Consider the following 13,650-nt stretch of genomic DNA (forward strand, 5'->3'; position numbering starts at 1 on the left):
CAATTTAAAAAAATTAAAACCACCACATAGAACAACACAACTCTCTCAGCCCATGCACTCCTCCCACCACCAGGCAGCCCCTGGGTCAGGTGCGGTGGGCATTGAAGGGGAGCAGAATTTCCCACCCCAAATATGTCACTTTGGCACGAGGATTATTTTGTGCTAAAGACAATTAAAACTAAGCAGATTCAAGAAAAGCTCTTGGCCTCCCCCTCAACGCCTAAATTTACAACAGAAAATTTAGGTCTATACCTAAATTAGGTCTATACCCTGGTCTATACCAGGAAGAGAGCCATTACTATAGTTACCATTTTACCAAAAAACTTATCTGCATAATAGAGCAACCTCTATTTTCCAAACTTCTCCTCTGCCTTCCTGTGAAAAGCCCTCCTCTTTGCAGCCCCAGATCCTACCCCTCTCCTTAAGTAAGGGTGTTACAGAAGCTTCAATTACCTGGCTGCCTTTTGGGTCTCCTATTTTTATGGGGCTCCCGTACACATGAAATGTTAATCTGTCTCTTACCAATTTAATTGTTAGACCAGCTAAAGAATTTAGGAGGGAAGAGGGAAATGTTATCCTTCCCTGCAGCACAAACTCGAAGGCCAGTGCAGGCAGCCACAGAAACCAAGCGGCCGCATCAGTGGACCCACAAGTGCTGCCAGGCGGGCGGCTCTTTCCCTGACCAGTGAGGCCTCCACAGCTACTTCCAAACCCTGAGGCCACCCCTCGCCCACCGCAGCTGCCTCCAGGGCTCCCCCAGCGGCCCCCAGCCCCTCCTGGACTCCTAAGGGGTCTCAGCCTGCTTATCTTACTTTTTTCCATTATAAAAACAGCGAAGGGGCTTCCCTGGTGGTGCAGTGGTTAAGAATCCACCTGCCAATGCAGGGGACACGCGTTCAAGCCCTGGTCCAGGAAGATCCCACATGCCACGGAGCAACTAAGCCTGTGCGCCACAGCTACTGAGCCTGTGCTCTACAGTCCGCGAGCCACAACTACTGAGCCCATGTGCCACAGCTACTGAAGCCCGCGTGTGCCTAGAGCCCGTGCTCTGCAACAAGAGAAGCCACTGCAATGAGAAGCCCACGCACCGTAACAAAGAGTAGTCCCCACTGGCTGCAGCTAGAGAAAGCCAGCGCGCAGCAATGAAGACCCAACACAGCCAAAAATAAATAAATAAAAATTAAAAAAAAAAACCATCGACAAGAAAAACTTGGAAATGCAGAAAATAAAAGAAAAAATGCATTTCCCAGAACTCCCCCACCCCAAAATAACCTTCTAGCACTCAAGGAGGAAGTCCCACCTGGATTCCCTGGGGCACCTACCAGAACAGGGGTGTCTTGGGGTGGGGGAGGGGCTCCTGCCCACCCCCTATCCCCTGCCCTGCTGAACCTACTGGCATTGGAAGCCCTCCACCATCGGACCAGATGAACATCACCCCTGCTCTACCATCAGACTTCACCAACATCACCCCTGGCAAAGCCGATCGCCCTCCACCTATGCCCAGGGTGGCCTGGAACTCTCCACACACTCCCCTTTCACGCCTTTATCTGCGTGGCCTCCCACTCCCCCCACCCCCAGACCCAAGTGTCCTGGCACCTCTGGCACCTGCACTGCAGCCTCTCCTGGCTCCATGGATCCCAACCTTGCTCAAGTTCCAGAGGAACGGGCCCCACCTGCAGCACCAGAGGGAGCCCAGCATCCAGGATGCCCAGGGCTCAGAGGCCGGGCGGCCTGGCAGACCTACAAGTGGCTGAAAGGTGGAGACAACTCCTTCTGCAGCTCACCCAAGCCTCCCAACATTTTGGTTTCAGTTTCCATTTCTGTAAAAATAGAGGCTTGGCTGGTGTGTGAGTAAGCAGAGAAATCGGTAGGCAGGAAGTGGGTGTGGGTCAGAGGCAGGACTCACCATTCAACACCTGGGTCCTCAGCCCTATTGTGTGACCCACACTGAGTGACCAGGGCCTGGTCCCTACCCCACACCCCCAGTGACGGGTAAGGGACCGCCCCCAGCAAGCCAGCCCTAAGGACAATGGCCCTGTCCAGCACTCACTGTGCTCACAGAGGATAAGCAGGCAGCCCAGAAGCCAGCAAACCCCCAACAGCTCTCAAAGCCTTTGTCCCTGGAGCTGACAGAGACGCCAAGCATCTCAGAGGCGTGGGCTGTCCATCTTGGTAGTGACCATGCCCTGCTAATGGTTGGGGGCCCTGGAGTGACCTCTGACTGGGCCGAGGTGGACAGCTGCCTTGCCTGCTCTCCCTACCTGCCTGGACAGGCAGGACACTAGAAGGTGACCAGGGTTCTCAGACAAGGCTTTTTTCCCTGTTCTGTTGGAAAACACATCAGTTGCTCTCAGCAGCCCTGGGAAAGCCCCTCACACAAAATTAAAGGGTGGCAGGGGAGAGCAAGCTTTCCTGGAGGCCCTCCCAAAAGGGTCAGTCTCAGGAGGTGCCAGGCACAGGACATGAGACTCAAATGAAGTTCTGATTTTCTCCCGTTAATCTGTCTGTCAATTTAATTCTTAGACAAACCAGAAGGACCTAGAAGGGTAGAGGAAAACTTCCTCCCCAACCATGCTAGGCCAGTAAGACCTCAACCACAGCTTCCTTCCAGGGTACTGGTTCTGGCTCCTGAGTTCAAAAATCCCTTCTCTGCCAGTTGCTAGCTGTGTGACTCTGGGCAAGTTACTTAACCTCTCTGTGCTTCAGTCTTGACATCCCTAAAATGGGGATTGATGATAGCTCCTCCCTCAATATTTAGCACAGGATCAGGCAAATCACAGGTTAGCTGATTGGTTTTATTTGTGTTTTTAGTCTCTGAGGTCCCAAAGACCCCTCCTCCCAAGGCCCCCTAGTCAGGCAGATGTTCTAGTGACCAGGGTGGGGAGCCCTGGCAGGTGGGAAATTCTGCCTGGACACCAAGAGCTCAGCCATGCTATGATTCACTATCTGGACCAGGAATCAATGATAAGAGTGGACACTCAGCTGCCCACCAAGCTCCTCCCGAAGGGTTAGAAGCAAAAGAAAATCAATAAAAAACTGACCACAAAAAGTGGCCACCTCCATGCAGGGGACACGGGTTCACATGCAGGGGACACGGGTTCGAGCCCTGGTCCGGGAAGATCCCACATGCCGCGGAGCAACTAAGCCCGTGCACCACAACTGCTGAGCCTGCGCTCTAGAGCCCCCAAGCCACAACTACCGAAGCCCGTGTGCCTAGAGCCCGTGCTCCGCAACGAGAGGCCGCAGCAGTGAGAAGCCTGCGAAGCCCGTACACCGCGATGAAGAGTGGCTCCCACTCGCCGCAACTAGAGAAAAAGCCCACGCTCAGCAACAAAGACCCAACGCAGCCAAAAATAAATAAATTAATTAATTATTTAAAAAAAAAAAAAAAAAAAAAAAAGTGGCCACCTCTCCATACCTCTTACAGTCCAAAGAAAGCATCTGTAACATGAGCACTTTGTACAAATACAGCAGAAACAGGATCAATCAAAGAACTGGGGGTGTCCATCTCATCCCTGCCTCAAAGTGCACCTTCTTTGGTTCATTCAGCAATTATTTATTGAGTACCTATTGTGTTCCAGGGAGCATACAAGAGACTTGGGATAAAGCAGTGAACAAGAGAGCAAATGTCAAGATAGCCTCATCCACCAGAGGGCAGACAGCAGAAGCAAGAAGAAATACAATCCTGCAGCCTGTGGAACAAAAACCACAGTCACAGAAAGACAGACAAGATGAAAAGGCAGAGGGCTACGTACCAGATGAAGGAACAAGATAAAACCCCAGAAAAACAACTAAATGAAATGGAGATAGACAACCTTCCAGAAAAAGAATTCAGAATAATGATAGTGAAGATGATCCGGGACCTCGGAAAAAGAATGGAGGCAAAGATCGAGAAGATGAAAGAAATGTTTAACAAAGACCTAGAAGAATTAAAGAGCAAACAAACAGAGATGAACAATACAATAACTGAAATGAAAAATACACTAGAAGGAATCAATAGCAGAATAACTGAGGCAGAAGAACAGATAAGTGACCTGGAAGACAGAATGGTGGAATTCACTGCTGCAGAACAGAATAAAGAAAAAAGAATGAAAAGAAATGAAGACAGCCTAAGAGACCTCTGGGACAACATTAAACACAACAACATTCGCATTATAGGGGTCCCAGAAGGAGAAGAGAGAGAGAAAGGACCCGAGAAAATATTTGAAGAGATTATAGTTGAAAACTTCCCTAACATGGGAAAGGAAATAGCCACCCAAGTCCAGGAAGCGCAGCGAGTCCCATACAGGATAAACCCAAGGAGAAACATGCTGAGACACATAGTAATCAAATTGGCAAAAATTAAAGACAAAGAAAAATTACTGAAAGCAGCAAGGGAAAAATGACAACATACGAGGGAACTCCCATAAGGTTAACAGCTGATTTCTCAGCAGAAACTCTACAAGCCAGAAGGGAGTGGCATGATATACTTAAAGTGATGAAAGGGAAGAACCTACAACCAAGATTACTCTACCCGACAAGGATCTCATTCAGATTCGATGGAGAAATCAAAAGCTTTACAGACAAACAAAGCTAAGAAAATTCAGCACCACCAAACCAGCTCTACAACAAATGCTAAAGGAACTTCTCTAAGTGGGAAACACAAGAGAAGAAAAGGACCTACAAAAACAAACCCAAAACAATTAAGAAAATGGTCACAGGAACATACATATCAATAATTACCTTAAATGTGAATGGATTAAATACTCCAACGAAAAGACACAGGCTTGCTGAATGGATACAAAAACAGGACCCATATATATGCTGTCTACAAGAGACCCACATCAGACCTAGGAACACATACAGACTGAAAGTGAAGGGATGGAAAAAGATATTCCATGCAAATGGAAATCAAAAGAAAGCTGGAGTAGCAAGACTCATATCAGATAAAATAGACTTTAAAATAAAGAATGTTACAAGAGACAAAGAAGGACACTATATAATGAACAAGGGATCAATCCAAGAAGAAGATATAACAATTATAAATATATATGCACCCAATGTAGGAGCACCTCAATACATAAGGCAACTGCTAACAGCTATAAAAGAGGAAATCGACAGTAACACAATAATAGTGGGGGACTTTAACACCTCACTTACACCAATGGACAGATCATTCAAAATGAAAATAAATAAGGAACCAGAAGCTTTAAATGACACAATAAACCAGATGGATTTAATTGATATTTATAGGACATTCTATCCAGAAACAGCAGATTACACTTTCTTCTCAAGTGCACACGGAACATTCGCCATGATAGATCACATCTTGGGTCACAAATCAAGCCTCAGTAAATTTAAGAAAATTGAAATCATACCAAGCATCTTTTCTGACTACAGCGCTATGAGATCAGAAATCAATTACAGGGAAAAAAATGTAAAAAACACAAACACATGGAGGCTAAACAATACGTTACTAAACAACCAAGAGATCACTGAAGAAATCAAACAGGAAATCGGAAAATACCTAGAGACAAATGATAATGAAAACACAACGATCCAAAACCTATGGAATGCAGCAAAAGCAGTTCTAAGAGGGAAGTTTATAGCTATACAAGCCTACCTCAAGAAACAAGAAAAATCTCAAATAAACAATCTAACGTTACACCTAAAGGAACTACAGAAAGAAGAACAAACAAAACCCAAAGTTAGCAGAAGGAAAGAAATCATAAAGATCAGAACAGAAATAAATGAAATAGAAACAAAGAAAACAATAGCAAAGATCAATAAAACTAAAAGCTGGTTCTTTAAAAAAAAAAAAAAAGGAGAGCAAATGTCTCTGAAGCCCCACCCTGGTATGGTCCAAGTGCTACCAGGACAAAGAGCCTGGGGAAGTGCAATTCAGAGTGAAGGGGAGGGGCGAGCACAGTTTTCAACTGGGTGGTCAGAGTGGGCCTCCAGAAGAAAGGAGACAGTTGAGCAACGACTGGAAGGAGGGTATGGGGGAGATGTGCTGCCCTCTGAGGAAAGGTGTGTTCCAGGCAGAGGGAAAAGGCAGTGCAAAAGTACTGCGCTCAGAGCATGCCTAGTATGTACTAGGAGGGGCAGGGAGACAGTCCAAGGTCCCGGACACCAAGAGAATCAAGGACCGACCAGAGTCTGCAGGTGAGGCCCACCTGACACGGTTCTACCTTCATGCACCTACCAGCTGCCCCTCACCAGGAAGGGGCCTATGCAAGCTGTGGGGACCCCTCCCCCACCAAGTGGGCCTAGGATACCGCTACTATGCAGCATCCTCTGAAATCCTCTAAGACTGCTCAGCTCAGCCCAACACTTCCCACTCCCAAGGGAGAAGGAAAACCCCAAGTTCTCTCCAAGAAATGAAACTGAAATTCTTTAAAAAGTGACAGATGCCTCCAGCAAAGGGCCAGATAAAACTGTATTTCTAAGAAAAGTGCTTTTTCTAGAAAGAGTTCTTTAGCCATAGAAGACGTCACTGCTGGCCTGGGATGCCTGCTGGCCAAGGTCTCCATTTCTAGGGAGGGAGGTGGGACTTAGCTGACTGCCCCACTACCACCAGCTCCACTGGGCTCCCAGACGCATCAGGGCCTTACCTGGTACAGGGGCTGCAGGAAGCAGCTTCTGTCCACACTGGCTGCAGAACTTCGGGGCTTCCTCTTTGGAGATATGCCGGCAGGAAGGACACTCCATACCTCCAGGGAGGGGAATTCCTGAGTCTGGCATACCTCTGCAGATCTGGAAGCAAGAGTCCGGAGGCAGCCAGCTTTATACCCCACCACCTGTCATGTGACCACAGCCTTGCTTCAGTTTCATTTTCTAGGAAAGTGAAATTGCAGCGGCCTAGTTCTCCTTGCTCAACTGAAAACCAGCCTGATCACCGCCCCTGAGGCGCTCCAGCCTGCCTCATCCCAACCTCCCCCTCCAACTCCCTCCTGGTCTGAGCCCCGAGTGGCTCCAGCACCCACTTCCTTTTCTGCTGCCCCCACCAGGCTTGCCCCTCCCAGCCTCCTGAACTCTCCATCACTCAGTGAGTCTAAAAATTTCCCCACCCAGCTGAGACTGGGAGCCAGGTCAGCTGAGCCAAGTGAGTGGAGACTGGGGGTAGTGGGGGAGCAAGCAGAGACACAGCTTGTGCAAAACCCCGAGATAAGACATGGGGTGGGGATACTTGCTGCGTGCCCCAGGCAAGGGACTCAGACTCTCTGTGCCTCACTGCATAAATGCTGGCAGCAAACGGCTGAGTCAGAGCCTGCCAAAGGAACCAGCCTGCACAGGGCAGCCCAGGGCTATACGGCTGGCAGTCAGCATTCCTAATAACGGGGCCAGTGGTCAAGATTCCTAATAACGGGGAGTGCCATCTGCTAAGCCTGCACTCTTCTCATTGACCATTTGGCCCTCAGAACACCTTCTGTGGGAGTGGCAGCAAACCAAGGTCAGGGTCATGCCAAGGCCAGGACTCAGGCTGAGAATATCCAGTCTCCAGGGACAACTTAGTGCATCCATGGTGAGAGTGGAGACAGGTGTCTTGGCTCTTGGGGAACAAAGATCCACCGGCCACCCATTTCTGCTGGCTTCAGATCCAAGAACTTTGCTGGAGCAGTGGCCAAGTCAGCTCCTTCCCCAGCTGGGAGGGCACCCAAAGGGCCCTCATCAAACAGCGACTCCCTGCCCCAGCCCTTCTACCGGCGCCTGCATCCCATTCTCATTTTCACTTCATCTGCAGCATGAGTGCCCCTCTGCCACCACCAGCTTGGTCTCCCTGATGGTGGGCTCTTGGTGGGGGGGGCGGGGCAGGGCAGGGCCTGACCAAAAGCACTCAGTGTGCGCAGTTATCCTCAGGGCGCTGGTCCCCACCTCCCCTCTCCCCTCTCCCCTCCATACGCCCCCTGAATCAACCACCCTAAAGCAACCACCGCTGGGTACTCTCACACTAAAATACTCTCAACGACTCCCCAGGGCCCAGGCCTCTCTCCGAAGGTGTATTCCCTCTCTCCAAAGCTCTGCTTCCCCACAGGCCAGAAAACTCACAGCAAGGATCAGAATTCCTCACTCAAGTGCCCTATTGTTTCTCGCCAGCACCAGGGGCCTAAGGGAAAACGCGAGGGCGGCACCAACACATCTCTATTCAATCGGCTTCCTGACTTTTCCCTTCCCCTTTTTTCCAGCCACATTCTGCCCACCACCACCAAAGAGAACCAGGTGGTGGCCCCCACCACCCTCACACTCCCCCATTCTCTTCTCCCCAGGGCCGCGTCCCACTCGCGGCTCTCAAGGCCAAAACCGGAGAGGTGGCAACCTGCCCTTTAGCCCCGGGCCACAGGCAGCCCATGCTAAGTCGGGAGAACCCTGCGCTCTGGGCGGCTCGGTGATGTGGGCAGTGATGCCGTTCTCCTAAAAGTTACCATGAAATAAAGATATGGGCATTTTTCGCAACATCACTTTTCCGTTGTTGCAATTAATGAAAGTGAAGGATTCCGTTCCCGGGTAGAGGCCCCCAGGTCGGCCCGTCCCGGTCCTCTATCAGGCCCCGCCGCGCCCCCTCCCCGGGCAGTGCTCTCGGATTCAAAGCCCGACCGGCGCTTCCCCGCAGGGGGTCCTCCGCACCCGAGGCTGGGCCCCCGGGAAAGTAGCTGGGGCCCGGGGAAAGCGCGCTGCCTCCGCCAGTCCCACCTGCTGCGCGCGGCCGGAGATCAGGGTATGCACGGTGCCGCGGGGCGGGGCTGGACCGGGAACCTGCAGCGAAACCGAAACTCAGCGCCGCAGGAAGAAGCGGCCCGGCGCGGACGGCGGCCGGACGCGGCGCATCAGGACGCAAGCGGAGCTCCCCGGCAACGCCTCGGGCCGGGCCTGCGCGACCGTGGCCCAGACCGGCGGGGACCCTGATCCGTGGGACCCTCTCGCACCCAGGGGACCCGCACTCCGACCCGTGAGACAGCCCGTACCCACGGGAACTTGCGCCCCGCACTCACGGGACCCGGCATGCCTCCCTGTAAATCCGCACTCCGCCCGCCAAGACCCGCGTCTGGTGTACCTGCGCCCGGGCCTCGCAACTGCGAATTCCCGCCCTGCCCGCCAGCTCGCACCTGCGCCGCTCCCGCGCCCACACTGCCGCCAGACCGCGCGGTTTCGTTTCTGGCGTCCTGGGTCTTGCCCCTCCGCCCGCTTCGGCCGGCGCAGCAGGGTTCGCTCGGCTGTGGCCGTCGAGTGGCGCCCCCCAGTGGACCCGGCGCCTGGCCAGGTCGCCCGCCGCAGAGGAGGCGCCTCCTGCCGCTGCGCGCGCGGGGCGGGAGGCGGAGGGGCCCTGATTCCGGCCGGGCAGAGGCTGGGGTTCGCACGTGGGTCTACCCCAGCGGCCCCCACGCCGTGGGCCGAGCCCGGGCGCGCGCATCCCCAGTCCAGCCCCAGCCCCTTGGACAGTGTCCAGGACCTTGCGAGCCAGCGGCCAGCCCGGGAGGGGCCCCGAGGACACGAGGCTGGTCACTCAGCCGAGCTTCAAGCCACTCAGATGCAAGGTGGAGGTCACCTGCCGCATCGCATCGGGGCTTTGTGTGGATTAAGTGACCACAGCGGCCCACGCTCAGCCTTGTGTTGGTCACTGATAACCTAGAGGCCACCGCCCCGGCCTGCCTCTGCACTTCAGTTTTCTCATCTGTCAGGCTCGTAATCCGGCCCTAGGGCTGTTGGAGAACTACTATTACAGTGAAAGCTGGTGTTCCAGGCCCCGGGCAAAGTGCTTGATGTACATCAGCTTATTTACTCCTCACTGTCCTCTCCCCTCCCAGCCAGCACCCACCTGAGAGCATTTGTGAGGAGCCTAGCTCAGGCCCATGTGATGCTACAAATGCCAGTTAGGATGAGCATCATTGTTACATTAAAAGGGCCCAGGGCTCCCACCCACCTCTCCAACCATTTCCTCCTTTCCCACACCCTCCAGTCACACTGTCCTTCCTCTGGGCTGGGAACAGCAAGCTCTGTCCTTCTTGGGGTTCCCCTCCTGCAGTGCCTGCCCCTTGCAGGGCTGGCTTCTCCCAGCCATTCAACCCCAGCATCTTTGCGCTCAGGTAGTGCTTAGGGTTTGGGGGGATGCCAGCAGAGCTTGGCTGGGCCCGGCAGAGTGGGCACCCGCTGGTGTGCACATCAGAATTCTGGGCCAGCCCCAAGGTGACAGGGAGTCGCTAAAGACCAACAGAGTGGGCACCACTGTCAGAATACCGCGCTGGGTGGGGTCAGAATGAACACATCACACGGCCTGAGAAAACACATTTCCTGCCAGGTGCAATATCTTTCATTTTAAAACCCAACACAGGGACTTCCCTGGTGGTCCAGTGGTTAGGACTCCACGCTTCCACTACAGGGGACACGGGTTCAATCCCAGGGCGGGGAACTAAGATCCTACATGCCGCACAGAGTGACCAAAAAAAATAAGAAAGAAAACCCAACACAGCCTTAAGGAATTAGAATTCTTCCAGTGAGAGACTGAGCCCTGCGAAGGGAGGTGACTTTAGGCCATTTTAATGCCACCAGGGGATCTTCCCTCCACCCCCTTCTCCATGTCCTTGTCCACTCCTTAGAGAAATCATGAAACAGTAAAGGGATTTTTAAAATCCAGCCTTAGAGAGATGGTGGGGTGTGGGGGGGATCCGCTGTCCTGCCTTCAATTTAGTTTGTGGTTCAAGATAAACGTGGAACAATCCAGCTGGATTATCAGGTCACCTCCTCTACTGAGCCTTCCTTCAGCCTGTACCGTCCAGTGTCACCTGGCTTCCCAGGGCCGTGGCTGTAGCATGCACTCCCAGGCGTGGAGTTCGGAGTGACACCAGCACACTCACATCTCCAGAGCAGGAAGCTGCTTATAGCAGGAGGCCTCAGCTTCCTACTTTCTGAGAAGTCAGTATGTGGCGCTACATGTGATGTAGCGCCAGCACACTCACATCTCCAGAGCAGGAAGCTGCTTATAGCAGGCGGCCTCAGCTTCCTACTTTCTGAGAAGTCAGTATGTGGCGTGGTCAGTGTGGTCATCCTGTTTCGACAGGTGTTCCAAAGTAGAGGTTCTGGACACTGTCCACTTCCAGGTGCTGAGGACCTATTTGTAAGTGACCCTGTCAACATGTCACCTAAACCAGAAAGATGGTTAACAACCCAAAGAACCAAGTCAAATCACACATACCACATCCAATAAAGACCAAGAAAAGATGGAAAAGCCAGTATTAGGAGGCCATCCTGAATACTCACAGAGAAAACCCCTCACATTCCCTAGTCTATATCAATGCAATAAATGTATGCATTGAAACATGCACACAATTTTTAAAAATAAAAAAATAGTATAACATTAAATAATATATAAATGTAATATATGATCTAACGTAATTAGAAAATAACAAAATGCAGAGACAGTGGTAGATGCAGTTTACTTTGCAGGGCTGAGCCAGGCGCAGAGAGGAGGAGGGTGGAGGAGGATGGTGGGGTGGTGGGATGAAGGAACGAGGGGACGAGGAAGCCAGAGGACTTGACGAAAGGTTTCAGATGGCATCACCTCCAGTTTTGTCCCTAAAAAGATGGTGCTGTGGACACTGTGGGCTTGAATCTGGACATCCTCTCTTCCTGGTCTGTTGTTCACAAAGGGCCCGGGCTCCTCCACATAGAAGATCTGCTTGGGAAAAGCCTGCCCGGTCATTATTCCCCAGGTCAGCCGCATGACACAGCAGGGGAGCCCCTGGACTTAGCCCCACTGCCCATCCAGCCAAACCCAGCATAGAATATCTTCCTGGTCCCTTGGATATTGGAGCACTTGAAACTTCCTCAATCTCATGCATTTGTAGAATGGATTCATTTGGGCCCCAAACACACCTTTTGGCCAGTCTTGCTCCTTGCCTGCCTAACTTGATAATCCTGGGGTCGTCTGCAGAAAGGACGCTCTCCGAGGCACACTTTGCTGGGAGGATAAGTGTGGTGAGAGGCTGGAACGAAGGGCCTTGTGGGGGTTGCTAGGGCAGGGACGCGGTTCTGCCCCGGACGAGAGCATCCAGCCGTCTCAAAGCAGGGCCTGTGTGACCAGGCAAGCTGAATAGAATGCTCACATTAACTCCAGAGCCGTGCAGAACAAGAAGGGCTTGTAGTTCTGGGCTTCGTTTGCATCTACTTCCCAGCCTGCCTCCAGATCTTCATTTCAGCTGTTTTCCCCACGGAAAGACAGGAGTGAGACTCAGCCGTTAAGTGTCTCACTAACGGGGCTTTGGGGTTCTATGTGGTTGGGGCAAAGTTTGACTGGTAGGAGTCAGGTTTCTGGGCCTGGGTATTCTTGACTGAGGATCATGCTCTTTGGACCCTATGGAGTAGCTGTTCCCGAGTCAGATGTCTCCCAAGTTAAAACACTGGGGGCCAAAAATTCGGTCCTCTGTCAGCACCGAATGAGTTCATCCACCTTGGGCTGCAGGCCTGCCCAGACAGAAGGAAGAGCAGGCGGTAAGGAACTATGTTTCCTTTCTTGTTTAGGGAGGCAGGAGGGGCAGAAGTGAGAAGAAGAACGTAAGGGAATAACTTCATGGCTCCCACAACAGCACCTCCCTCTATGTGTGTCTCTGCCTTCTCTTCTTGTAAGGACACCACCCGAGTCTAGTATGACATCATCTGAACTTAGCTAATTACATCTGCAAAGACCCTATTTCCAAATGAGGTCACAGTCACAGGTGCCTAGGATCAAGAATGTAACTCTTTTAGGGAACACAGTTCAACCCCCTACAGGCACCAGCTCCATGGGCTTTGCCAGAAGTCCTCTAAAAGATTCAGCTGTCGGCACTGCACAAAGATTCATATGATCTGGATGAACTTGGGTCCTTCCAGAGGATTAAAATTATTTTAAAAGCGGGGAGGGGAGAAACAGGCTCTTTGCCAGCATCAGCAGCTAAATTTACAAAGGGTAGATAGATCTACCCAAAACAGATTTTATAAAAATAATCACACTTCAGGCAGCAAAGGGTTTGCTATTCACTCCCAGGTTAGCCCAGGTTAGACCTGCTCCAGGTAGACTTTATCTTTTTTTTTTTTTTTTTGCCACACAGCTTGCGGGATCCCGGTTCCCCGACCAGGGATTCAACCTGGACCACGGCAGCGAAAGCACTGAGTCCTAACCACTGGACCGCCAAGGAATTCCCAGGTAGACTTTATCTTAAAGAAAGATGGAGGTCCCTGCCCCACTCCAGCACTAATGGGAAAGCCCACCACTCCCCCCCGCATTAGCTCACAGAGCACCCTCAGCCTCTCCTGCCCACTGGGTGTGGGGTCTGCAGGGATGTGGCCGCAGAGCCCACAGCTGCTGCCGTTTGGGGCTGGTGGCACTGAGAGCATTGCTTTGGGACGACTTCAGGCTGTAGAGCGGGCATGACAGAGCAGTCACACCAGATCTCCTGCCCTCTTTCGTTTTCAAGTAAATGGATTACTGGGGCGTGGGTGGGACGTGATGCTGGCATTGCAGCCTGAGTCCTAAATCCTTCCCCTTCCGCCTCCCATCCAACCTCTCTGTCTCCATTATCAGGGTTCTGCATCAAGCGGATTCCTCCCAGGGCCACTTCCCCAAAGACACAAGTTTTATTGAAGCCACACCTTGAGGGGGAGCTGCCTGAACTGCATTAGACATTCAGTTCACGTGGAAGA

At 51.9% G+C, this 13,650-nt stretch overlaps 1 protein-coding gene and 1 long non-coding RNA gene across 7 annotated transcripts in view; one reads left to right on the forward strand and one right to left on the reverse strand.

Annotated features, from left to right (window-relative positions):
• The window catches only part of RNF213 (ring finger protein 213), a 116,393-nt gene extending 107,254 nt beyond the window's left edge, over positions 1 to 9,139 (reverse strand). For all 5 annotated transcript variants that reach the window (XR_009698467.1, XM_061176251.1, XM_061176252.1 and 2 more), the window contains exons 1-2: positions 9,084 to 9,139; positions 6,594 to 6,735 (exon numbers count right to left, since the gene is read on the reverse strand). Coding sequence is in view for 4 of the 5 variants with exons in the window: in XM_061176251.1 (XP_061032234.1) it covers positions 6,594 to 6,723 (130 nt within the window). In the remaining variant the exon portion in view is untranslated. The remainder of the gene's footprint in view (positions 1 to 6,593; positions 6,736 to 9,083) is intronic.
• Positions 8,887 to 13,650, forward strand: LOC133080352 (uncharacterized). 2 transcript variants are annotated; one of them, XR_009698469.1, is made up of 3 exons: positions 8,887 to 8,926; positions 13,059 to 13,153; positions 13,532 to 13,650. It is a non-coding gene; the product is annotated as an uncharacterized LOC133080352 (long non-coding RNA). The 2 variants fall into 2 exon arrangements; XR_009698468.1 differs by lacking the exon at positions 8,887 to 8,926 and adding an exon at positions 11,556 to 11,684.

This window comes from Eubalaena glacialis, chromosome 19 (genome assembly GCF_028564815.1).
Source record: "Eubalaena glacialis isolate mEubGla1 chromosome 19, mEubGla1.1.hap2.+ XY, whole genome shotgun sequence".
Taxonomy (NCBI): domain Eukaryota; kingdom Metazoa; phylum Chordata; class Mammalia; order Artiodactyla; family Balaenidae; genus Eubalaena; species Eubalaena glacialis.